The sequence below is a fragment of the Lynx canadensis genome, chromosome E3 (genome assembly GCF_007474595.2).
Source record: "Lynx canadensis isolate LIC74 chromosome E3, mLynCan4.pri.v2, whole genome shotgun sequence".
Classification (NCBI taxonomy): domain Eukaryota; kingdom Metazoa; phylum Chordata; class Mammalia; order Carnivora; family Felidae; genus Lynx; species Lynx canadensis.
The window spans coordinates 32,032,790-32,058,668 of NC_044318.1; the positions used below are offsets into that span (position 1 = coordinate 32,032,790).

At 51.2% G+C, this 25,879-nt stretch overlaps 2 protein-coding genes across 2 annotated transcripts in view; one reads left to right on the top strand and one right to left on the bottom strand.

Annotated features, from left to right (window-relative positions):
* The first annotated feature begins 253 nt into the window (after window positions 1-253).
* Window positions 254-1,734, top strand: HSPB1 (heat shock protein family B (small) member 1). The gene is made up of 3 exons (XM_030301470.1): window positions 254-732; window positions 1,249-1,312; window positions 1,414-1,734. Exons 1-3 carry the CDS (start codon window positions 369-371, stop codon window positions 1,601-1,603), a joined length of 618 nt encoding a protein of 205 aa, XP_030157330.1. The 5' UTR covers window positions 254-368; the 3' UTR covers window positions 1,604-1,734.
* A 13,712-nt stretch (window positions 1,735-15,446) lies between these two features.
* YWHAG (tyrosine 3-monooxygenase/tryptophan 5-monooxygenase activation protein gamma) overlaps window positions 15,447-25,879 on the bottom strand; it is a 28,228-nt gene continuing 17,795 nt past the window's right edge. The window contains exon 2 of the mRNA XM_030300065.2: window positions 15,447-18,932. Coding sequence (XP_030155925.1) covers window positions 18,276-18,932 — 657 coding nt within the window. The 3' untranslated portion in view covers window positions 15,447-18,275. The remainder of the gene's footprint in view (window positions 18,933-25,879) is intronic.

Sequence of the window (25,879 nt, forward strand, 5' to 3'; positions counted from 1 at the left end):
CTCTGGGCTTTGTCCTCCAGGGCAAAGGGATAGGACTGACCACCAGCCGCGCCACCCAGCGCTTTACCGTCCAGGCCTGCGAGTGTCCGGCAGCGGGCACTGCACCAGCACCGGTGCTCCAGTCATTTGTTTTCTCAAACAAGAGAAGGTTCCAGATGTGGGCAGGGCCTTCCTCGGCCCGCCCCCGCCCCTAGTGCAGGGGAGGAATGCAGGGGGAGGGGCTGCCCCCAGCCCGTCATTGCCTTTAATAGAGACCTGAAACACCGCCTGCTAAAAATACCCGGCTGGAGACGCATAAAAGCGCTGCGGGGCCGCCGCTTCGCACTTCTCTCTCCAAGCCTCAGCCAGACGCGCGGAGCAGAGCCAACATGACCGAGCGCCGAGTGCCCTTCTCGCTCCTGCGGAGCCCCAGCTGGGACCCTTTCCGCGACTGGTACCCGGCCCACAGCCGCCTCTTCGACCAGGCCTTCGGGCTGCCCCGGCTGCCCGAGGAGTGGGCGCAGTGGTTCGGCCACAGCGGCTGGCCGGGCTACGTGCGCCCGCTGCCCGCGGTCGAGGGCCCCGCCGCGGTGGCCGCGCCCGCTTACAGCCGCGCGCTCAGCCGGCAGCTCAGCAGCGGCGTCTCGGAGATCCGGCAGACGGCCGACCGCTGGCGCGTGTCCCTGGACGTCAACCACTTCGCCCCCGAGGAGCTGACGGTCAAGACCAAGGACGGCGTGGTGGAGATCACCGGTGAGCCCCCGGCCCTGCGGGGACCAAGCGGGCGGGGTGGGAGGTTGAGCCGTGGGCGCGGGGGAACTGGGCAGGGAAACTCCAAGGGACCCGGAAGACTTGGGACTCACCCTGCCCCCAGGCTCTGGCTCCGGCTCTGGAAAGGGGACTGCGTGTGCTTCCTCAGGGCCCTTCTGGCCCGAAAAGTGCTCTATTTGAGGGAAGAAATGGCTCCTTCCGGAGGAGACCTCCAGCCCCGCCCCCAAATGACCAGATCTCCTCGGGGCCATCCGCAGGCCCGGGCAGAGGGGACTGGCGCTGGCCCTGCTGCTTGCCCTAAGCCCGGGTCCGCAGAGGGGGCGTGTGCGCTTCCTTGGCGCGGCGCCCTGCCCCACCCTACTTTGAACCCAACTTTCCAGAAGCTTCTGAGGGGCCTCGGGCTTAGTCTGGCCACTCACTGGGGCATGTGTGGATTTGGGCGGGCCCCTCCCTGCAGCTTCTGACCTCCTTCTCCCCCCCCCACCCCTTCCCCCCTAGGCAAGCACGAAGAGCGTCAGGATGAGCACGGCTACATCTCCCGGTGCTTCACTCGCAAATACACGTGAGTCTTGGCCCCAGATTGAGGGGGGCGGGAAGAGGGGTGCGGGGCGGAGGGGGCAGTGAGGCATGGGGGTGTAACTCTTGTCTTCCTCCTCTGTCTAGGCTGCCCCCTGGTGTGGACCCCACTCTGGTCTCCTCCTCCCTGTCCCCTGAGGGCACGCTCACCGTGGAGGCCCCCATGCCCAAGCCAGCCACACAGTCGGCAGAAATCACTATTCCTGTCACCTTCGAGGCACGTGCCCAGCTTGGGGGCCCAGAAGCTGGGAAGTCGGAGCAGCCTGCAGCCAAGTAAAGACCTTAGCCCTGCTGTCTACTGCCCCTTGCCTCAGTAGCCATCACTGACCATCCCCACCCACCAACCTGTATGCTCTTTTGATACGTTAACCTTCTGTTTTTCTCAAATAAAGTTTGAAGCAACTGCCAGCCTCTGCCTCTGCCTCTGCCTCAGACCCAAGCTTCTCCAGGCCTTTCCCTGATTTTCAGTTGGGCCCTCTCTAATGGCCTGGGGTTCTGTGCCATTTGCTGGCTGACACACTGATCACTTTTGCCCAGGGTCTCCTGTGTGCTGAGCCCCATGCTAGGCCCTGAGTCCACAAAGAGAGAAGAAATGATTGTAACTAGCTGTGATGGGGGAAACCAGGTCCAGGCTTGGGCAGTCAGGGACTCAGAGGCTGCAGTCAGGTGCAGAGGGACAGAGCAGGGCCAGGGGAGGGGAGCTTCTTGGGAGCTTGGAGTCCCTTGCTGACTTCAGTGAGACTTCACTATTCTCCCCGGGAGGGGCAGGACCCTGTAGAAGGTATGGGAGGTGTAGCACTCCAGGTGACTTTCTGAGAGGAGGTTGACCTTGTCGAAGTTTCCATCCCCCAGTGTCCACGCATGCAGGAAGCAGGCCTGGGCTCTCGGGTCAAGGGTGCTCCGCAGAGGGTGAGGGCAGTGCGGCCCAGGCTTTGATGGAAAAGAGGCAAAGACCCTGACAGGGAAGACGTGCACTCCAGGAAGGGCCTGCCTTGACGAGCCCAGGTAGGAAGAGTCACACCTACCTGGGTCCTCTCCCTGGCCCTCGTCCTACCCACCACCCTCTCATCTCACCTGGCCCAAGAAGGGTTCGGAGGGATCTGGGAGAGGAACAGAGCAGATGGGGGTTTGGGAGCCCAGGGTGAAGTCTCTGAGAACTTGAGAGATCCCACACCATCTCCACCTACAAGGTCACGGAGCCTGAAGCTGCGGCAAGACACCGTGACATTCTAAGCCCACAGCCCGACTTGCCCGGGGTCTGTGAGAGCGGCCACGTGCACACATACACACGAGTGCGTTACCCTCAACACTGCGCGGCTCCTTAATTGCCACTGCTTGGTGCGGGGCTCCCCGTTGGGATACCACAATCTGGAGCAGGCAGGAGGCCAAAGCAGGTCCCTGGCTTCGAAGGCCTCGCTGGACCTGGAGGGCAGCCAACAAGGGAAATAAATAAACACATGGAACGAGGATTGTGCCGGCCCGGCTGGCAGCACAGGTCTGGGCCTGTTGTCCAGGGCACTGCCCCATCTACCCAGCCCTACCACTATTCATTTCTTGAGCTCCTATCTCCTCAATCTGCCATCCTCCTCCCTGACAACACACATGCCGCATCTCAGGTGTCTCCTGGACGTGTCCACATTCCTGTGGTCCCAACTGAATCAGCCCGTCCAGGGCTCGCCCTCACTCTGCTCGCCAGCTCCCTTCTGGCTGGCAGCAGGATGGCCCTGGCCTCCAGGGGTGTGGCTGCCTCCTCACGTCTTGTCAGAGTGGGAGCAAGGCTGCCAGCGAACTGGAAGTGTGGGAAAGCTGGTGCCAAGCTTTGACAAGGTAATCCTCGCGTCAAGAGGTGTGGCTGGTCCTGCCTTCCACCTGGGCGCCTCGAGCCTCAAAGAAGTGAACGGACTTGCCCGGGTCCACACGGCTAGTCCTGGGGTGGGGAGGGACATCAGTGTGGCCATAGGCAGGGGAGGGCAGATTAGCTCAGACAGGAAGGCTGGAGAGGAGGAGGGCATATCGAAGTGTCCCACGCTTCAAGCTTGAAGTACAACCGAAAGAGGCTCGGTGGGGCCACAGCAGAAGGGGGATGCAGTGAGCCCAGGGGCCAGGGCTGCTCGAGGGGGCTGAGGGATCCTAGTGTCCAAGGCCATGGCCTGGGGCAGGTAGAGGTCAGCGCTCAGGGGACTGTCAGTGCCTACCACAGGAGTGAGTCCAAGGGCAGCAGCTTTGAGGTCTTGAGGGTTCAGGCCATCACTTGGGACACAGCTGGGCACAGGGTAGGTGGGCGGGAAGGGATTCAGTTCCTGCAAAGGAAACAGGCCCCAGTTTCCAGAGGAAATGAAGCAGAAGACAAGGAAAACTGTAGCCTGCCTGGGCCACCATGGGGCAGAGACAAGAGGGGAGTCTGAGGCTGGGCTGGCCCTATGCCCAGAGCACCACCACTCAGATATGGGGTCTGGGCCAGCACCCCTGGGTAGACTGGCTGGCTCATGTCTGCGGGTTTCCACCGGGACAGGCTGGCACTGGGCACTGGGACACCTGTTGTGGTCCAGGAGCATTTCCAAGCTTCTCCAGGCCTTTCCCTGATTTTCAGTTGGGCCCTCTCTAAAAGCCTCTGATGTCCTTCAGGTCTGCAGACTCCAGACATTGGCCTTGATTCAATGAATACTAGCAATAGGGCCCCTCTGCTCAGCAGAAGGGTGCCTAAGAGGCAATGCTCTGTGCTCCAGGCTGATGAGGACCTCAAGTCCCTGTGGCCACCTCTCACCAGCTCCAGCCTCCCTAGGATCTGTGGAGTGCACAAGCCATCCTCAGTTCCAGGCCAATCCCTGGGTCTCTCCTTTTCTCTCTCCCTCCCAGTTGTGAAATCTGCCATCCCTGTTGGCACTGCCTCTGGGCATAGGACCCAGCCAGTCAGTCTGAGTCTCTGCTCAAGGGACCAAATGGAGGAAACCTCTCAGTGACAAGCAGTATTATACCATTAGAGATGGGGTGGGGGGTGGGGGGGCAGGACATCCTGTGGGGTCTTAGTGGAGTAGGAAAAAGGGATTTCCGGAAGTGACCCTTGGATAGGCAAGGGGGAATCACATAGGCCAGGGCTGGCAAACTGGCAAGGTCAGGCTGGAGGAAGGAGAGCAAGAGGGCAAGTGAGGGAGGTGAGTGGGGCCCATCTCAGAGGGCCCTGAAGGCCACGCTAAGTGTAAGCGACCATAGTGGAGAGGTTTAAGCATCCTGCTTTATTTATTTAAAGTTTATTTTATTTATTTTGAGAGAGAGAGAGAGAGAGAGAGCAGGGTGGGGGCAGAAGAAGAGAGAGAGAGAATCCCAAGCAGGTTCCGTGCTGTCAGCACAGAGGTGGACATGGGGTTCGATCTCACAAACTGAGATCATGATCAGAGCCGACATCGAGAGTCAGAAGCTTAACAGACTGAGCCACCCAGGCATTCCCTAAGCATTCCTGCTTTAGGAAAAAGGGTCCAGATCTTAGAGGAGAGTGGTTGGCAGGAACCAGTCAAAAGGCAGGGGACAGTGTGCTGCTGAGGTGTAGTGGGCATGGGTCCCGCCAGGGGGAGAGGGAAAGGAGGACAGATGTCAGGATGTGGCAGCAGTAGGCTCCGTGGTGTGGGGTAACAGACCGCAGTGTGGGGATGTGGGGGGCAGGGAAGAAAGGGATCCGCTGAGGCTCTGAGCCATTGACTCTTGTGGCTTCCTGCCCAGGTTGCGGATCCCAGTTTCCGTAAGTCCAGGCAGACCCCCAGACCTCTGCTGCTGGGGAATGAATTGTTTCCAGATAGCATCATCTTCCTTGCTACAAAATCGACTCAGGGTTTGCCAGGCACAGACTTCTCCATGGAGAGGTTGGGGTGGGAAGCAAAAGCCCGAAGAATGGCTGCAGAGGACCCTAGTGCTGGGTCCAAAGGGCATGGTCAGAGCACCTGTGTGATGGGGAAGGGGCAACCAGGCAGAGAAAGGAGAAGGCAGGACCAGAGCCTGGCCCATGGTTGATAGAGACCCCGGACCTCCTGGTCTGTTGGCAGCCACCCAAAGTCTCCTGGCAGAGCCTAAGACAGGGCAGGGCTCAGGCTGGTCAGGGTCCTATCGGCTCACTTTACCCTGGACTCCCCTACACCTCCCTACCCTGCCCCACCACCCCATGCAATTGGTGGGACCTGGGGATCTGAGACAGCTCCGGAGCTCAGGGCTTGGCCTCTGGCCCAGACTTGCACAGCAGCAGTGAGCTGCCAGCTCAGGACCAAAGCAGGGAGGAAGCTGCATAGGTGAGGGCAAGCCTAGGCTGGTCTTAGCCAGAATCTGGCACTGGGTCTGGCAGCTCAGACCCAGTGAAATGGGGGCTAAGCCCCACTCCCCCTCCCATGCTGCCCTCCCAGGAAAGTGGCCCCCCACCCCAAAATATGTACTGTCTGTCCACCAGACAATGCCCCTGTGTGCCAGTCCTGAGGGGCACAGGGTTGCACGGGGGGAGACCCACACGTGAGCAGGAAATATCTCCATCCCCAGCACAACCCTCTTAGCTAAGGGCTCTGGGTCCTCCCTTCTTCCACCTGGCCAGGTGACTTTGGATTTCACTGCGTGCATCTCACTCTGTATCCCAAGGATGAGCCATGTTCTCATGGGTTTCTCACGAGACAGTTCTGCCAACCATTCCTTGTGCTGGGAGAGCTGGCAGCGTGAAAAATGCCAGGAATCCCAGGCTTGGTGAAGAAGGGACAGCTTCAGATCAGTAACAGAACCGCTGGAGGGTTTCATGTAGGAGCATGGAGGGCAGAAGAGCCCTGGCCGGCCAGCCACCTCCTTCTCTTCCGAGGGGCAGACTGAGGGCAAAGGAAAGTCAAGTGCCCAGCCAGGGCTCCCAACACCCAGAGAGAAAAGGTCACGTCTGGGGACCCTGGGGAAACCCACCAGCCCTGGGAGGAGTCTCTGTAGCATAATGGCCCCTGCCACCCTTCCTTCCAGCCTTGCACACCTACCAGCCTGGTATAACCACCCTGTCTGGACTATGGTGGCAGTAATTGGATCAAGATGTGGCACCAGTGGTCCAGGGGGCTGCCTCAGAGGAAGAAAGTCTACCCCCGCCCCTTCCCCTGGGCCAAACAGGGCAGAACTTACTAGGAAGGCTTGGATTAAAGAATGGATTGAGGGGCGCCTGGCTGGCTCAGTCCAGGGAACATGCGACTCTTGATCTCGGGGCTGTGAGTTTAAGCCCCGAGTTGGGTGTAGAGATTAAATAAATAAAACTTAAAAACAAAATGGATCGAGGTGGCATAAGCAGTTGTGTTCAGGAAAAAGCACTGGGCTGAGGCCAGCTCCGTCCCTGTTGGAGATATGGTCTGGGGCCCACCCTGCTCTGGGCTCAGTTTCCATTTTGAGAGTCTGGGTGACCTCTGAGGCCCCTCCTGCCTTGGGTTGTCAGTGTTGTCAGCCCTATGCAGAACGGGCATCAAGGGAGAATCGTGAAGATTGGCAGCTGCCCAGGGTCTCCTAACAATGGTAGGAAGGCCAAAGTCCCAGGGGCGCCCAAGGATATAAGGACAGCTCTCTGCAGGACCAACAAGGCCTGGCATGGGGAAGGAAGGCCTTCCTTCAGTCTTGGCCCTGACTCCAGGGCAGGTCCGGCTAACCCTTCCCTTCTCACATCCTTCCCCTCCACAAGATAGGTTGAGAGGTTTTCTGAAAGTCCCTCCAGGATGGCTGAGTCTGAGTGTTCATTCAGGCTGGCAATGGGACAGGGACATTGAGGACTTACTTAGGTGAATGAACGACCAGAGAGGTCAGTGAGCCCTCTCCCCTAAGCCCCCTCTCTCTCTGAATTCTCCCACCCTCTCCCAGACCCTTCTGACCTTCTGCTGCCCTTCCCTGTCTCTCTCACTGCACCCCCCTTACTCAGACCCACCCCTCACTGCATCCCTCCCCACCCCCAAACCCCTTCTCCAAACCTCCCCCCACTTTCTCAGAGTTCTTCCATTTTCACTGAACCCCCACCCTCCATCGCTGTACTTTCTCACTTCATCATGCTTAAGCATTCTGAGCCCCTCCCTATCTGAACTCCACCCCCATCTCTCTCTGAGCCCTGGTGGGTAAGCTATCTTTTTTACAATCCCCTCAGTGGGCCTGCTGAAAACCCCCTTCTCTAGGCCTGTGCAGCCTGGAAGCCTTGAACCCTAGGAGTGGCCCCACAGGCCAATCTTTCAGCAGGGGTCCTGGAGCCTCCTGGGTAGAAGAGAGGTTGTGGAGGAGGAGAAACCAATCCCCACCAAGCATGCTGCAGGCCCTGCCAGCTGGGGCCTTGGGCTGGTGGTACTGGCCAATTCCAGAAAGGAAGCCCAGCCTAGGCCCCACCTGGGAGGGGGGACGGAGCCAAGTGCCAAGCAAGGCAGGCTCTGACTGCCCCCTGCCGGACCTTCTGGGGCTGGGCGTCCTCACCCTCCCCTCCTCCAGGCCCAAAGAGGACAGTCAAGGACTGCCCCCTGGTGCTCTCCCAGAAAGCCAACACGGCCTACCCCAGAACCCTCAGGAGTCTCTGCCCTCGTTCTAGGTCCTGCCAGGCCCAGAGCAGAAATGGGGCAGGGGACGGGCACCCTCAGCTCCGCGCCTTCCGTACCTTTGGCCCTGTTCTCTGCTCTGGGCCTCAGTCTCTGAGAGCCCTCAAGCCTCCTAGAAGCTCGGGTCTGGAGGACCCAGCTCACCCCCAGCCACCCCTTTCTCTGCCTTTGCAGGGTCTGGCAGCCAAGGCCTCCAGGCCCCTTCTCTGCCCTGCTCCATAGATACTCGCCACCATTTCTCTTATCACAATTGGCAAGCACTGGGCACCTGCTAGCTGTCAATCACCGCTTAGCTTAGGAAACCCTCAGAGCAACCCTATGCCACTGAGAGGCAGCAGAGGATTGTGGTTACGACTTCTGCCTCTTGTGTCAAAACTGCCTGGGTCAAGCCCTCATTGGGCCCACATACTAACTGTGGGAACTCGGGCAAGTTACAAAGTCTTGGTTTCTTCCTCTGCAGAGTGAAGCCGACTACACGGACAAATACAAGTCTTGGACACCCAGCCACACTAGGCATTTTTATGAGGTAGACTGTATTAGTCCCATTTTACAGATCGGGAAACTGTCGGCCTGAAAGGCTAAGGGACTTGAGAGATTACACCACACAGCTAGGACGGGGTAGGGTGGGCATTCAAAGCCTGGCCTCCTAAGCTTTCTGCCACTGACACAGCCCTTCCCGTTTGGAACACGACAGACATGGCTGAGCGACAGAAATTTCACCTTCGAGAACCATAGCCAGCCACGCTGAAGCTGACCCAGCCGTCTCCCCTCCCGGGCCCTCAGGCTGAATTAGCTCTTTGCCTGGGGACATGTTTGGGGCGGAGATTGGGGTGCGTGCCCTCCTGAACCTTTCCAACGTCCGATTCTGGGGCTGGCCCTGGGCGGCCACCACGCAGTTCCAAGTTGGGAGTCTCTCTTCAAAGGCGTCGGGAAAGAAAGGGCTTTTTCAGGGGTGTAACAAGCACTGGCCGAAGGAGGACGAGGCTGTGACGTGAGGCGGGCGGCAGGTGAGGCTGGAGAAGCCTTGAACGCCAAAGACAGGCAGGGGGGGCTTCGTTGCATCCGGACGCCAGGTTACAGGGCCACGGGGCCAGCATGTGCCAGACCCAAGTCGCCACCAGCCCTGAGCCCGCTTCAGCTGTGCGGGTCGAGCAGGCTGTGCCGAGCCCGGCTTCCTCCTCTGCAATCTGCGGGAAACGTGCCCGCTGGGGCCGGCGCCGAATGACGGCTGCGGAGGTAAGACAGCACCGCAAACCCGCACAGGGCATCTGCGGTCGTGCCGGCCGTTCACAAACTGAGGGGCAGGCACGGGGTCAGGGGGAAAGCTGACGCCTGAGGCCCTGTCCCCTCCAACGCGCTCCCTCCACCGACCGCGGCAATGGACAGGGCCCGGAGACGTGGCCAATCGCCTACACTGCCACAGAACGCCCCGCACAGCCCAGGCCCGGCTGCTCTCTGGGTGACGACCGCGCACGAGGAGAGTGGAGGCGGGCTGGGGGAGGGCGGAAGAGGGAGGACCGAGTGGGAGGGGCGCCGGGTCGGGAGCGAATCGGACCTGGGCAGCTGCGGGGGCAGATCGGGGAGCGGGGCTAGCAACAGGCCGACCATTGGAGGAGCGGGACAGACCGGCCCGTGATTGGCTTTCGCCACTGCCGGAGATTGGAAGGCGGGCCGTGTCCCGCCCAGCTCACATCCGGGTATCTGGCTAGTCCTGGAACCTTCGCGATTCCTGCTGGTCAGACGCCCTCCCCCTCCCCACCCCAGTTCTTGACAGTGCGCGCGGGCTCGTTCTTAGTCCCGCGGCGGGACCGTGGTGGGGGCGAGCACCTGCGGGGAGCGCGCGGGGCTGTGCGGCTTACTCACGCGGCCTCGCCCGCGTGCCCCTGCAGAACTGAGTCCTGGCGGGCCCGGGTGTCTGGGATGGGAGGCGACCCGAGAAGCCGGAGGATGGAACTCCTACGTGGGTTGGCGCCGAGGCGGCCCAGAGCTCTGGGTCCAGCCTCGGTGTCGCAGAGGCTTGCAAGAAGCAGAACCCGGGGGGATCCTGGCGGAATCCCGGGGAGGGTGGGGCTCCGTAGACGCGGACCTGCTGCAGAGCCGAGCGGGGCCCAGTTGGGGACAGCGCTTAGGCGGGGCCAGGCCCAGGTAGATGCCGAACCCACCCCCCCCAACCCGCTGCCGCGTGCGCCCCGAGTCTCGGGCCCAGCGAACCATTCAGCACCCCAAAGTAATGGTGCAAGAGCGGCCTGACCACTCGTCGCTGGTCAATTCTGGGGGGAAGCCGTGAGGGATGGGCCTAGGTTTTGTTTGTTTGTTTTTGTTTTTTTTTTACTTCTGCTATGCAGGCTTATTTTGGCCCTGTCCCCACCAGGCTAAAGAATACTTGGGGGAGCAATTATTATTGCTCCTTTTGCTTTTGCCCAGCAGTGGGATGTAGTAGATGGTTTGATGTTGGGGATCTGGACAGAATTTAGGGAGACTGCATGGGAAGCGACTCGCCCCCAAATGAGTCAGCCATAAAAGCTGCTCGTCCTTTATACCCGGCTACCCAGCCATTATTTCCTACATCTCTCGTCTCTATTTTCAATGCGATCTTCAAATTTAGGGCAAGAGAATATGTTTCACTCTCAGTCTGCCTACAATCCAATGCCCTGCCTCTTGGAACTCATCACTGAGGGACCACAACATTTCCCAAAAGAAATGTTTTCAGGGGCACCTGGGTGGTTCAGTCGGTTTAAGCGTCCAACTCTTGATCTCAGCACAGGTCTTGACCTCAGGATTCTGAGTTCAAGTCCCACACTGGGCGCAAAGCCTAAAAATTAGACTGTTTTTAAGACTAAGCAGTTTGCAAATGGAGAAGGCAAAAACCCTGTAAACCATGATGACCTTATACTTCCATATTTGGGGAGGCAAGGACTTTTGGAAGGCAATATGCTTTGATAACCTTATGGAACCCAGAATCCCACTAGGCTTTAAGGAACCCACCAGCTATCAAAACCCCATCCCTAAAATCTGGGCTTAGCGCCTAAGAGGTAGAAGGAAGGGTTTGAGGTCTCTCCCTGGTCCCTAAGAGTCAGTAAGTAGGGGAACTTGTCCATCATTGTAGGAAGAACCAGTTTATACCAAGGTTGGTTTAAAACGAGTCTAGATTTATTCTCCTGATGTACATTCATTATGAAGACAGCCTCTCAGACATGCCTGCCTGTTCCTGAGAACTCCTGGGAACATGGTGGGCGACACTGTTTTGCCACCCTCCTCAGGCACAGGGGGAGAACTGCAGACCGCCACGACTCACCCTGTGGCGTGCATGTGTGCTGGCTTGCGAAGTCAAAGTGAGACTGGGTGCCTACATAAGACTTTCTCCATCTGGGGGAGGCAAGAGAGGGCTGAAAGGAGGCAAAACATCCTAGCCTGGAAGACTCAGGTTCCCTTGGGCAGCAGGCACTCCCTCTAGCCTGTCCAGTAGGCTCGGGGGACAGGCCCTGGTGCTGGCTACTGCTTAAGATCACCTGATTCTCAGTAGAGCACTATGAGGCTCCCATTAATTTCACGTAAACCATTGAAGACTGGACGGAGGGGCAAAGCAAAACCCTTGTGCAAGGCAAGTGCCCACACAGGGCTGGGAACAACTTAAAGGACACAGGAGGAAACTGGACAAACCTGCAATGTGGGACATTCCATAAGACCATCTCTTGAGGGGCACCTGACTGGCTCCGTCAGTAGAGCTCTTGATCTTGGGAGTTGTAAGCTGAAATCCCACATTGGATGTAGAGATTACTTAAATGAAATCTCTAAAAAAGACCCATCTCGTGAAGATGCCTGGTTTCTTGAAAAAGTCATTATCCTAAAAGAAAAGAGGTGGAAGGAATAGAGGCTAAAGAAACCTAATAATGAAATCCAGTTAATGAATTAATTAGATCCGAGCTGGTGGTGGGGAAGGCATTGTGGGGATAACTTAAGGAAACCTGAATATGGGGTGACATTAGCAATTATTGATTTCCTTAGGTGTGATGACAATGGGGTAGTCATGTGAGAGCATGTCCTGATATTTGAAAGAAATATGAATATGGGGAGTAAATGTCATTACTCTCAAAGTTCCACAAGATAGAGAAATATAAAGCAAAGATGACAAAATGCTAACTACCGTACTAAGCAGTGGGTATTTGGTTATACCATTCTTTTCAGCTTTTTTGTCTGAAATTTCTCAAAATGCTGGAGGTTCAGTGCCCCACCCAACACCACCTCCATTTAAATGGAGTTATATCTTTAGAGTAATCCCCCCCCCCCCCCGCAAGCTTATTTATTTGGGGAGAGAATGAGAGAGGGCATGATCAGAGGAGGGGCAGAGAGGGAGAGAATCCCAGGCAGGCCCCATACTATTAGTGTGGAGCCTGATGTGGGGCTCAAACTCACAAACCCTGCGATCAGGACCCAGCCGAAATCAAGAGTTGGATGCTCAACCGACTGAGCCACTCAGGTGCCCCTAAACACGGTTAAAGTATCCAAAACCTTCCATCTCAAAGCCAGAGTCAACTCTACTGTCTCAAACTGAGCCAGGTAAGAATAGAGAACAGTGGTTTACCTCTAAGAGGAGGAAACGGATGGCTGGGAAAAGGGTGTGGGGGAGTGAGTTATTGATAAACCAGGGGTCACCCAACTGCTGGCCAGATGGTAAACATTTTAAGTTTCGTGGGCAATATACTGTCCCTTTGCACTTTTTTTACAACCCTTTTAAAATGGAAAACCAGTCTTAGCTCAAAGACAATACAAAAGCCTGTTTTAGACTACACCCTGGTGTACTTTCATGTGCCTGCACTACCTACTGATATAAAACCCCCCAAACCAGCTAATGTTCCCCAAATTCCCGACTTTCCGCTCCTGCAGGTGGATAATTGAATGCCACCTCAGAGTACTACTTAAATGGGAAATCCTGACCCGTTTGTCTTGCCAGGTGTGGATGAAGTACAAACAAGATACCAACAAACTTGACCTGGTACTGAAGGTTCTTGTCACCTTGACCCAGCCACTCTTGCCCCCACCCTCTCTCTCACTGACCACAGATATCTGGTTCATTAGAGGCAGGGTTTGTGGCCGTTCCCATTCGACCATTTATCCCAATCCATACCAGAACTGTAAAATTCAAACCAGCAGACTAATGAGCAAGCTGGTATACCACACTGTAATGTCCTGATTAGGCTGGGTTACCGCTTACTGTCAACTCCGAGAATTAGACAAGTGTTACCCAGCTAGTTTTCGGCAGGCTGTTTTTCCACGCTTGGAGAACTGTACACCCAGGAGGGGACGGCCACTCTCAGCCACTCCGATCAGCCAGCGTTAGTCAACACGCAGTCTCAGCTGACCAGCGCAGAGGCCAACGCGTGTGGTAATTACACATAAATAGAGTGCGGGAAAACTGCACTGGCACCGAACAGCAACTCGCTTGCTACACTCAAGTGCCCTGCCACTAAATCTCGTTTGACGGCCCTTCCGCCCCAGCCTTGGAATGGAGAATTCTGCTTTACAGGGACACCCCAAGTAGAGTGGATCCACTCTTCCTAATTGCTCTCCTACCCCTACCCATCACCATTATTTAATTGCTTCACACAATGTTATTTTTAACACTCTGGAGTGCACTGAGGAAGAGGACTCGATCATTGGTGCCTAACATGGGGCATCCTTCAGTTCCTGACCTCTTTAAGGCCATCCATTTCCAACTACTTCTCCTTTTTTTTTTCCCTTTCCAAATACTTCAGCTCAAAAAAAAACATCACAACAGATCGAGTGCAGGAGCAGGTATAGAGTCCAGCTGACCTCTACTAAGAGATCAGGAAAACTGTAAAAACAATGCTCTTTTGGGGCGCCTGGGTGGCTCAGTCGGTTAAGCGGCTGACTTCGGCTCGGGTCATGATCTTGCGGTCCGTGAGTTCGAGCCCCACGTCGGGCTCTGTGCTGACAGCTCAGAGCCTGGAGCCTGTTTCGGATTCTGTGTCTCCCTCTCTCTGACCCTCCCCTGTTCTTGCTTTGTCTCTCTCTGTCTCAAAAATAAAAAACGTTAAAAAAAAAAAAAAAAAGCCCTTTTTTTTTGGCGGGGGGGGGGGAGGCGGGGCACATAATTACTGTTCTTGAAGTTATTACTTAACATGTCATGGGTTTTTATTAAACAAATGAGTTATTTTTAGTATCTGGTTTTTGATATTCTTCGAAACTGGATAGAAATGCAGCAACAGACAGCATCCTAGCTCAAGAGAAATTTAAGTGTCCGTCCAAGTACTCTGAGCAAATTCCAGGCACTCATAATGGGAAGTTACATGGAAGAAATAGGAGTATAATGGCAGCACCTTCCAGGAGCTAACCCTTCTTTCTGATGAGCCTTGGTGAGCCTGTTATACTTAACCCAGTTTGACTGCTCTGATGATGCCCGTACCTCTACTGTCCTATTGGCAAAATGTCGTCTGATGGTCTATACCCTCAATATCTCCTGCACTGAAAGAGCTAAATCACCATGTGCTGATGCTGGCTGACGCTCAGTTTCTTAGTCTTCCTGGCTGAGCAAAAGCAGCCTGGTGTTTGTAGGCCAAGTTCAGGAGGGCCCAGGACTGGGGCTGTGACATCTTGGGAACTTGGGCACGGCAGCCACTTCTATTTCCACAGCTATGCCTGCAGGGGCACTCTCAGGGTGGTTCTGAGTGACAAACGAGCCAACATGGGTGAATTCATCCAGCACGTGGCAAAAACTCGGTCACACAAATTGTTATTCCTAAAATGTGAATTCTGATTACTCGAAAAGTTAAAACAACAACAACAACAAAAAACCCACAACCCTCCACCTCTTTCCTGGAGCAAACCCAACCTGACGAGGAAAGCCTTTGTCCTGGCATTCTTCCTTCCTACAGACAAATATCCCTCCCCACAGTGATCAAGGCAGGACACACCCCACACACCCAGGGATGCAATTCTCATGGTGGCCACACTCTGACAGCTGCCATCAGCCAACAGTGGGCTACTGAGAGCTCAGCCCACACCAACTAAGGCTGCTGGCCACCTCAGAGGGGCTAAAACCACAAGACAGTTTTACTTACCAACACCTTTAAGTGCAAAGAACCACCTCATCTAAGACTTTATGAGATCTCCAACAATACTGGGAAACTAACGGAGTTACCAAACCAGGCACGTGACCCAGTTTTCATTCACACCCACCCCCCCCCCCCACCCCCAAAGCTCAGAAGTTCTGTAATTTGCCCGAGGCCCAGAAGGGAGCCAGATTCAAACTCAGGTCTGTGCTTCTCCCAAATGATACCCCCAGAAGGACCTTTAGAGATCTACTTGAACGTGCTCGTTCTTGTAAGAGAAACGGAGGCTCCAAAGGTGCTACGGTTTTTCAAGGTCAGCAAACCCGGTCGGACTCCTAGCTAGAGGCGCTTTCCGATAGTCTTGTCCCTTGCCCCCAGTCCAACTTCTTTCTTTGAGCAGACAGGGGGACAGAGCCCCCCCACCCCCGGCCCCGTCCAAGCAAACCTTCAAAGGCAAATTACACTCATTAAATAAAACTAAGTGGCACTGACATCAGATCTGTAAGTTTATTTGCTCAATGTACGACAGCTACATAATGACTCACATTCATGATATTCCATCACTGAGGAAAACTGCTAAGAATGGTCCGTGTGTGAAAGAATTCCTTAGAGAAACACGGAGTTGGAAAAATAATCACTGATTAGACCTTAAAAATAGTTCACTGCATAACATGACAAAAAAGCACAGAGGCTCATTCAGAGAACATCTTCATTGTTCTCCTACACTGTAATAGTTATAATTTCACCATGACAAACACCAGACATTAAGATTAAGCTAACACTGGTGTTTCTTTTGCTTCCCCCCCCCCCTTAAAAACAAAATATATAACTGCATGTCACTATAGCAACATCCAAAACAGATCAATTTGTTACGATCACTATTTGGTAGAGCAAACTGTACCCCCAAAAGGAAAAATTAAATTAAAAAAACTTTAAAAAATTTGAAGACTTAATTTTTTTTTGTCATAGGAATACATAACACCTACAGTATAAGTTAATAAATTTCAAGCTACTGTATAGAAATACAACACTAGCATGCACAATATTGTATCAATAGAGTAATGGAGGAGTAATCATTTCACTGGAGAGACAGTATCAGAGGCAAGTGCATTTCTTTAAAAATAAAGAAAAGAAAAGAAACCATTCAAGCTGCTTAAATATCAAGTCTCCCATCCCCTCTTCATTTTTAGCCCTCGGGTATAATTTTATCTTGCATTATTCTAAAAAGCAGCCAGAGCCAAAGCTGAAATTTGAAAGAAAAAATAGGTTTTGTAATTCCAGTAAATCATTTCCAAATGCTACAAGAAAGGACACAACACTGCTCACTGGACATGAAGATAAGTTAAGGAAAAGCCCCACCTACCCCCTCCCCCCACCCCCAATCTTTTCCCATCCATGGCATTGACTTTAGGCCCCAGTGATGGCACAAAAGCTGTACAGCTCTCTTCTAGGAGTTTACTGCTAGGGTTCAGTTAATTGGGACTTCTGCTCTAGCGTATGGAGGGAACCTTCTAAGGAAAGTCACGCTGTATAAACTGTGCGATGCCACAGAGCATCAATTCGTCGTACTTCTGGTCTTCACGGTCACCTGGATCCTGTCACACGTATCCATTTCCTAACCGTAAGTTCAATTTTGGTAACAGCAAAAGCAACGGTCAGTGTTTCCTCAATTATTACTCATACCTCTCCTTGACTAAATAAAACAAAGAAACAGACAAAACAAGTCTGGCGTCATTACCTGTCTCGGGAGTTCACACTGTTACTGATCTTCTAAAAAAGACTGAACACATACTCAACGGTTCGCGTTTTCAGACGGATTTTTTCCAAAATGAGAAATGAAGGACCGAAGGCTAACTGAGAACAAATTTGTGGAAAACAGCAAGGTCGTTTCCCTTCAATTCCAAATCATGCGTCGACCACGCGCGAGAGAAAAGGACTCTCCAGCTTCGATGCTTTCGTTAAAAAGAAAAAAATATAGATATATAGAAAAAGTTTTGGTCAAATAGGAGTTATTTATTATCCGAGGATGATTTTAGTTCATCTTCCTACAACAATTACTCGGGGAAGGAGTGTTTTCGGGGAGGAAAAGACTGACATGCTTACGGAGGCTCCCGCCATTGGACAGAATGTGTATGACTAGAAGAGCTCTTCCTTCTGGATTTTTCTACCAGTAAGCTTCTAGCACCTGAATTTTCACACACTGCACCGCAGACTTTCTCAGGAGGACGGCCCAGCCTTTGCAGCCCCACAGCGTCTCCACCCCCTGGGCGCCGCCAGCAGAAGGTACAGTGGGGAGCACTCAAGTGAAGAGTGAAATGGCAGCATGATCCCTGAGGAAGGAGCTGTGGCAGCTTAAAAATCAGGAGTTCTCTGAAAATATCAACACAATAAATGACATACAGACCTGAATTTTCTCTATTTTTGTGGTGTGTAACGTTTCTATTAAAGCGAGTAATCCATTTTTGTGGCGGATTGAAGTTAAGAGGAAAGAAAGACAAAAATCCCACAGCCACCTGCCAAGCACCTATTAACCAAAACCTAAAGTAGCTCGGATTCTCCTCAGGCAAGCCTTTTTGGCCTAGGAGACAGGGAACAGCAACACCAACCCGGGTAAAGGCCGACTAAGGATGGAAAGCCAAAAGAACCAGCAAAGAAAAATGCACACTCGATGGCTTGATGTTACATATGGCTGTCATGTAGAAATACTGTAAACTGCAATTTAGTGTTAATACTGTCAACTAATCGGAGACTTCAGAAAACTGGCAAGGCCTAAAACCACAAGGATAAATATACCTTCTGTCCCAAGTCTGTCAGTTTGGGATTTACACTATTCCCTGGCTGGTCGAGTGCACCCTGAAAAAAAACACAACAGAACAAAACAAAAATGCACGGCTAAAAACAGATGAGCTAGGAAGTACCCAGAACTTAAGATTAAGAGCGTATGTACATACAAATCCTTACTGGAACCACAGAACTTCCTGAATGAGGGCCATTCCATTTTTCAGTTTTCTTTTGGACTCCAAACCCTACTCTGGCAATAAGTTAGACTCAAGACAGACAGCTCCACCTGCATTCATCTACAGAACAGTCCGTATGCCAGTGTGAGGCTGCTATTCCAATACCAGCACAGCTAACCTGACTTTCCACTAGTGGTGTTTTGGCAAAAACGTCAAAGAGGCGATCAAAGACAGGACAGGTCGTGGGCTTCTCCCTGGGAAGGTCGTCCCTCCCTTCCCCTCCCCCACCCGACCCCCCACTCATGGGAAAAAAATAAAGACTGCGGTAGGAGCATCAGCGTGCGCTGCCAGTCCACCTGGGGGCCTTAGTTGTTGCCTTCTCCGCCGTCGTCGTCTTGCTGGTCGCTCGTCCAGAGCGTTAGGTTGTCGCGGAGCAGCTGCATGATGAGAGTGGAGTCCTTGTAGGAGTCCTCGTTCAGAGTGTCGAGCTCGGCGATGGCGTCGTCGAAAGCGGTCTTGGCCAAGTGGCACGCCTGCTCCGGCGCATTCTGGATCTCGTAGTAGAAAACGGAGTAGTTAAGAGCCAGGCCTAATCGGATGGGGTGAGTAGGCTGCATGTGCTCCTTGCTGATCTCGTGGGCCTCGCTGTAGGCCTTCTCGGAGGACTCCACGACAGTCGCCCTCTTCTCTCCAGTGGCCACTTCAGCCAGGTAGCGGTAATAGTCCCCTTTCATCTTCAGGTAGAACACTTTGCTCTCGTACTGGGTCTCACTGCAATTCTTGATCAGGTAGTTATCCAGCAGGCTCAGCACATCCTGACACACCGCTTCCAACTCCTTCTCGATCTTTTCGCGGTAAGCACGGACCATCTCTATCTTCTTCTCATTGCCATCTGCAGAGGTTTTCTGCTCAATGCTGCTAATGACCCTCCAGGAAGAGCGGCGGGCCCCGACTACGTTCTTGTAGGCCACGGACAGGAGGTTTCTTTCTTCGTTGGACAGTGGCTCGTTCAGCTCTGTCACCTATTAGGAGGAGAGAACGAGGAGTCGTTATGGTCCAGATGATGGCAGTGGATTAATCCTATCTCTGTGCCACTAAAACACAAACAGACTCGTCGGCTGATTAAAGTGATTAACAGCCGAGAACTGAGGCCGTGTGGGTGTACGGAAGGGGATGGAGGCGGAACGAACAACAAAGAAGGAAAACACTGCTGCTCATCAGTGGTGCCCGAACCCCTGCTTCCTCCCCGGGAAAGGACACAGCCTTAGCACACAGCTGTTCCGAAGAACGATCAAAGTCGAGCTCCTAGAGGACAAACCAAAATTTGATCTACGTTGCAAAAGGTCAACAGATCTCTCCTGTAACATTACATACCTACCTACCAAATCCCGGGGGTCGTTAAGCACAGGTGGCCAACCCACCTCAACAGATTTTTAGGAAATCAGACTGACCCTTTCCTTCTAACCTCGTCCTGTCTACTCAGTTCCGTCCCTCTTCAGGGAGAATATTGTGAGTCAACTTCAAGTTGACATTTGAGAAATGAGAAGGCTTTTCTGCTCTTGTGTTAAGACCGTATGAATTACAAATCTCAGAAGGGAAATCAAAACCACCGGGGGCATGGGGCTGAGTCTGGCCACAGAGATACGTCAGCAACTGGGAGAACACGGACCTGTTGCTGTGTTCGGCCTAATGCTACGAGTAACACAAAAGAATGGAGAGATGAGCAAGGTATTTCTAAGCTGAGGTGGCCAATAGGAATTAATGCTTCTTTCCATGTGGGCATTTGGACAAGTTTCGATCTTCATCACCCCAAAGATTAATCACCCTGAGGAAGTTAAAGCAATGTCCCGCCAATGATCTGTATTTTTAGGACTACCACACAACTGCTTAGAATAAGAAAGTCAGTAGCACTGCACTGACTTAATTTATATTACCTGATGTCTGTCATATCAGAGCCAGACACCGCTGTCTGACAACATGTGAAATAGAAAATTTTACAAGGATAGGGCTTTTTATTCCTATCCAAAGGCACATTTTTTATTTGTCTGGCTATCCTATCTACACTGGTAGTTATACTAAGTCAATGGCTAAGCCACAACATCAGGAACCATGATTCATTCACTATTTCATAAAGTCTTACAGAGGACCAGACACCTCCCTTGTCCTGTCCTCTCCTACCTGTGGCTCCAGTCACGACACCTTAATTGCAACTAAACAAAACAAAAACTTCGCTGTTCTGCCCTTTGTTCTTCCCCTCCCTGAAATACTATACAAGTGTCAAGAATCCAAGTTAAGGGGCGCCTGGGTGGCTCAGTTGGTTAAGCATCCGACTTCGGCTTGGGTCACGATCTCACAGTTTGTGAGTCTGAGTCCCACATTGGGCTCTGTGCGGACAGCTTGGAACCTGGAGCCTGCTTCGGATTCTGTGTCTCCCTCTCTCTCTGCCCCTCTCCGGCTTGAGCTCTCTTTCTCAGAAATAAACATTAAAAAAAGTTAATATCCTCTATTCGTATCCTCTCTGAAACCTTCCCCATCTCTCCCTCCAACCCCAGTTAAAACTGGCCACTCTAGGGGCGCCTGGGTGGCTCAGTCGGTTAAGCGTCCGACTTCGGCTCAGGTCATGATCTCGCGGTCCGGTCCGTGAGTTCGAGCCCCACGTCGGGCTCTGTGCTGACTGCTCAGAGCCTGGAGCCTGTTTCAGATTCTGTGTCTCCCTCTCTCTCTGACCCTCCCCCGTTCATGCTCTGTCTCTCTCCGTCTCAAAAATAAATAAACGCTAAAAAAAAAATTAAAAAAAAAAAACAAAAAACAAAACTGGCCACTCTACATAGTGTTATATTACTTATAGATGTGAAGAGTGGGGGGAGGACATAATCCAAAATGATATACCAAAACTATTTTGAGGAGTTGGGATACCAAGAGACTTTTTCGTACGTGTGAATCATTCACATTCGGTCTGTATGGCACTTTTATAAACTGGGGAGGTGGGGAGGGTTATGCTTAGTGCAACTGGTTGTATAAATTAAACAGTATCTCTGAGGAGATAATTAAATCAGAACACAAACCAAATCATGCATATTAATTTACGGCAAGCAATTCATTCTTTGAAAGAATTAATCATGCTTTGCTCGCTAATTCCCACAATATCCGGCAAATGACGTATCTGCAAGTATTTCTTAAACTCATCAGCCGCTTTTCTTATGTTACCCTTTTGCTATGCATTATTGGTTCCCCATTATAATGCTGGAGAACAGGACCTTCCCCAGACATGGCCTACATGAGACACAGAGTGAGGAGACAGGGTTTTTGTGCAGAAGGAAATCAGGACACAGGTGCTTTCTGTTCCATGACCTCTGACCCCCGTGCCCCTGTGGAAACTCCACTTCTCCAGAATAAGGCGGCTTGTATCATCTCACGTCCAATTCTTTATATGTTCTAGGCTCTGGAGACACTATTCTCAGCCCACAGACCACACTGTCACTCCTGATGATTTGAGGCATATTCAGATAACCCAGAAGACTGGGGTTTTCCCAGGCCCACCATTTTACTAAGTGACCTTGGGTGCAAGCATTTCATCCTCCTGGCATCTCATTTTCTTATCCGTTAAAATAAGAGTTCTGCCTCTTTCATAAAATTACTATTAAGAGTGTATCAGAGGGGCGCCTGGGTGGCGCAGTCGGTTAAGCGTCCGACTTCAGCCAGGTCACGATCTCGCGGTCTGTGAGTTCGAGCCCCGCGTCAGGCTCTGGGCTGATGGCTCAGAGCCTGGAGCCTGTTTCCGATTCTGTGTCTCCTTCTCTCTCTGCCCCTCCCCCGTTCATGCTCTGTCTCTCTCTGTCCCAAAAATAAATAAACGTTGAAAAAAAAAAAAAAAAAGAGTGTATCAGATGAGGGGCGACTGGGTGGCTCGGTCAGTTGAGTGTCTGACTTGGTTTCCACTCAGGTCATGCTCTCATGGGTCACTGCATCAAGCCCTGCATCAGGCTCTGTGCTGGCAGCATGGAGACTGCTTGGGATTCACTCTACCCCCACCTCTCTCTCAAAATAACTAAAACATTAAAAAAAATTTGTTTAATTTTTTTCAAAATTAAAAAAGCGTATCAGATGAACGGTAAAGTGCTCTTGACTCAATAAAGTGACAAAGAGGTGAGCAATTACTTTTGAGAATGCCTTGAATAGTTTTCCATTTTAATTCTCAGCATAAGAAGCCTCTAAATTTCTTACATAACAATCTGCTAGCTTACATCTCTGTATCAAGTATCGCTTCTCCATTTCATCCTGTTCTCTGTTCAAAGCTGAAATTTCTTTAGCTACCTTACATCACTTCCTTTCCAGAAACTTTAACATCATATAGCCTGAAAAAAAAAAAAACAAAAACCTCCCCAGACTGGCTTTCAAACAGGCAGAGGCCTCTGTAAGCCTCAGCCACGCAAACCATAGGACTCCAGCCTATATTCACTGGACACTCGCCTCTAGTGCAACCTGATAACTGTCTCTGATGCAAAAAGAAGCCAGAGTGCCTAAGGCCATTGAGATCGAGTTCTGGCCTTTCCCCTAAATCATGCTGTCCTTATTTCCAGAGCCGGCAACTATTTAAAGCTCAAATGACCTCACCAGTACCCTATACTGTTAGGTCTCCTGCTGCAAATGCAGTAGGGCTGCAGAGCCCACGGGCAGAAATGTGCTTATGTCAAGACGGCACGGTTGCCCCAGACGGGCACACGGAGATTATGAAACGGCAGTATCGCCTTTAGATATAGTAACTCGACCACATTTGGAACATACCCAGATGTTCTCTGCCACTGAAGAACTAAGTGAGAGGGAAAAACTTGACTCTTAAAAAGTCCGCTCAAAGGAAAGATGAGGTTCCTCTAGGAGCCTTAAACAAGCACTTCAAAAACTCCTTAAGATCAAAATGACTTGTGTGAGAATTAACCTGTGATTTTTACGTTCAAACAAGAGATCCCAAACAGGCTAGTTTTAAGAGTCAAGAGGACTTTTGAAAAGGGGAGAAAAAAAATTATTCTCATAGTGTCCAAAAAAAGGTTTAACCAAGATAGAAGGAGAGTGTTCGATGTGGGAAGATGAGAGAGATGTATCATCTGGGAAGGGAGAGACTTATTTTTCAAAAACAGTCACTGAACTGTTTCTACGAATGCAACACATTTAAATATGGTCCCCAAAATATACTGTCACGGCTGCTGGAAAATGTAGAAAGTCTGTATTCTCTGGTGTGTCACACGTTCCGCTTAAAAACAAAATGAAACTTTGTCTTTTCAACTCCTAGGATACTAGTCCAAGTTCAAATTTCTTTCGGTGAGTTCAAGATAAACAGAGGAGTAAAAAGACCCAGAAAATCTGATATTCTCAGACAGGTTAAGAACTAGAACTCCCCAAATCCCAGCTGCTAAGGAATCAGATATTAATTAGTGTCAACTGTTCTCCCCTAAGAGTTGATGCAGAGACTTTTCAACCAAAGATCAGCAACCCTCAAGATTCTTGGAAAGCTATTTAGAGGACTTTCTGACCCCAAGATTCAGAGCACTGAGTCATTTACAATTTCCTCAACTTCTCTATCAAGGACCTAAATCGTAATGAGCACAACTTCAAATGTTTAATCTTCTTAAATAAGAAAAAACTTGAATCAGGCTTACTTTATTTAAAATCTATTTCTATTGGGGCACCTGGGTGGCTCAGTTGGTTGAGTGTCTGGCTTCCACTCAGGTCATGATCTCATGGTTTGTGGGTTCGAGCCCTAGATCAGGCTCTGTGCTCATACCTCAGAGCCTAGAGCCTGCTTTGGATTCTGTGTCTGTCTCCCCCTCTCTCTGCCTCTCCCCTGCTTGTGCTCTCAAAAAATGGACAAATAAACATTAAAAAATATATAAATAAATAATATCTATTCCTATCTTGCAGAAGCTTACGAAGAAGTTACAAAACAACAGTTATGGTGGTGACCACAAGACATCTTGATTTAAGAGAGCTGAAAATCTCCAGAAAGAACTGAGTTCACATCCCCAAAAAACAAGACAGAAGGGATGAACAGGTGGAAAAAAGGATGTTTAGGGCATGAAACTATTCTGTATGATACCCTAATGGCGAGTACATGTCATTACACACTCGTCAAAATCCATAGAACATGTATCACTGAGAATAAACCCTAATGTAAACAAACAAACCATGGACAGTAGGTCTAGGCCCACTGACTCTAACAGACCAGTCAAAAGACACTGACAGCACAGGGCACTGTGCAGGCAGGCGGTGGCAGGGCAGGTAGGGGGCACATGGGAACTCTGTGCTTTCCACTCAATTTCGCTGTGAACCTGAAACTGCTCTTAAAAAAAAAAAAAAAGAAAAGAAAAAGTCTATTAAAGAAAAGTAGAAAAAAGAAGGCTAGCAGACACTAGGTATAACATTTGGCCCCGTCTTCCATTTTTTAGGGCCCTCAGGTGTGGAGTACTAACCACCCAGAAGGGCCAAGAAGAAATGAAAAAGATAAACACAGTGACTGCTGTATAGGAAAATCCTATGCCAAAAACAGAAAAAACAAGGTGACAACGTGCAGGATGGGCATCAGCGTCCATGTAACGGACACAGTATCTATATGCTGTACAGACAGAAGAATAAACCATTGGAAAGAAACACTTTCAAGTGTTCTGCTTCAATACAGAATGAATCCTGTATTCTAGAGATGACCAGTCTACTAAATAACTACAAAAACTTTACAAAATAACCTGAAGCTATGTCTCGCCTGAGTAAAACGCCTTTAAACTTGAAAAACTTGAATTATAGTCTGCGTGGAAGAGTTAACTGGAGACTGCTATCTTTAGAAAGGTCTGCCGGCAAAGCTGACCCCTGGCTGGCATCTGAGAACTTGAATTTTGGAAGGGTTCCCATCATTCCCAGATAAGAATGGCTCCCTGTCCCTAAACTGTTTGCGCAAACAATGTGGTTCATGGTAAACACCTGTTTTCCTTCTAGGAGTCTTCATTTTTGGTATGTGCTAGGCAGGAAGTACTATGTGAATAGTCCCAGTAAAACCCGTGGTCACTAAATCTCTTATGAAACTCCTTGGCAGACACCATTTCACACACACACCCTACGTAGGAGTCCCTAGCAGGAGTCCCCTGGGGGAGAGGATTCTCGCTTGGGCCTGGTTTACTCTTTGCCCGAGGCACCTTTTTTCTTTGCTGATTTCGCTCAGTATGGCTTCACCGTAATAAATCAACAGCCCTGAGCACAACTGTATGCACATCCCAGGGGGTGGGGGGTAGTCTTGGAGACCACCAGTACACTCATTCTGGAAAACTTGATAGAATGTGTCCTGTAAGGTCTGATGACAAGGAAAATGTACTGAAAAGCCATGCCATCAGATAATCCACCAGACATTTGTTGAGCATCTATCTAGCACGTGTCCCACGCCACCACTCTGTGAAGACAGAAAACAGACAACCTGGAGGGGGCACACACTTATTCCCTTTAGGTCACCAGCCACACAGGTGGATCTTCTGAAGAGTAGCACGCTACCTGGGCAGTTTAGAGGAAATTTTAATTAGAAAATAACATCAGCTGGGCTTTAAAAAAAAAAAAAAAAACAAAACCCCGGCAGCAACCATCCTGGATAAACACTGTGCAGAAGGGAAACATCTCAGGAAGAGGAACATCCTACAACAGTCATGTAACTTCATATTCATCAGGGCCAACTGCAAGGTCTCACAGGTGACAGGAGAGCTGGCCAAGCACCGGGGCTTTTCTGACAGCCACCAAGTCCTGAGTTTTTTTCACAACCACTCTACAGAGGCGGACATCACACTTACTTCACGGGTGTGAGGCAGAGATACGAAATGATTTTTCCCCCAAAGCACACCACGAACACACAGCAGAGACGGGACATAAACGTGGGCCCTGTGGCTTCAAGCCCTGTGTTCTTTCTCTGACGATATAAACGTTGCTGACACATCACAGAGAA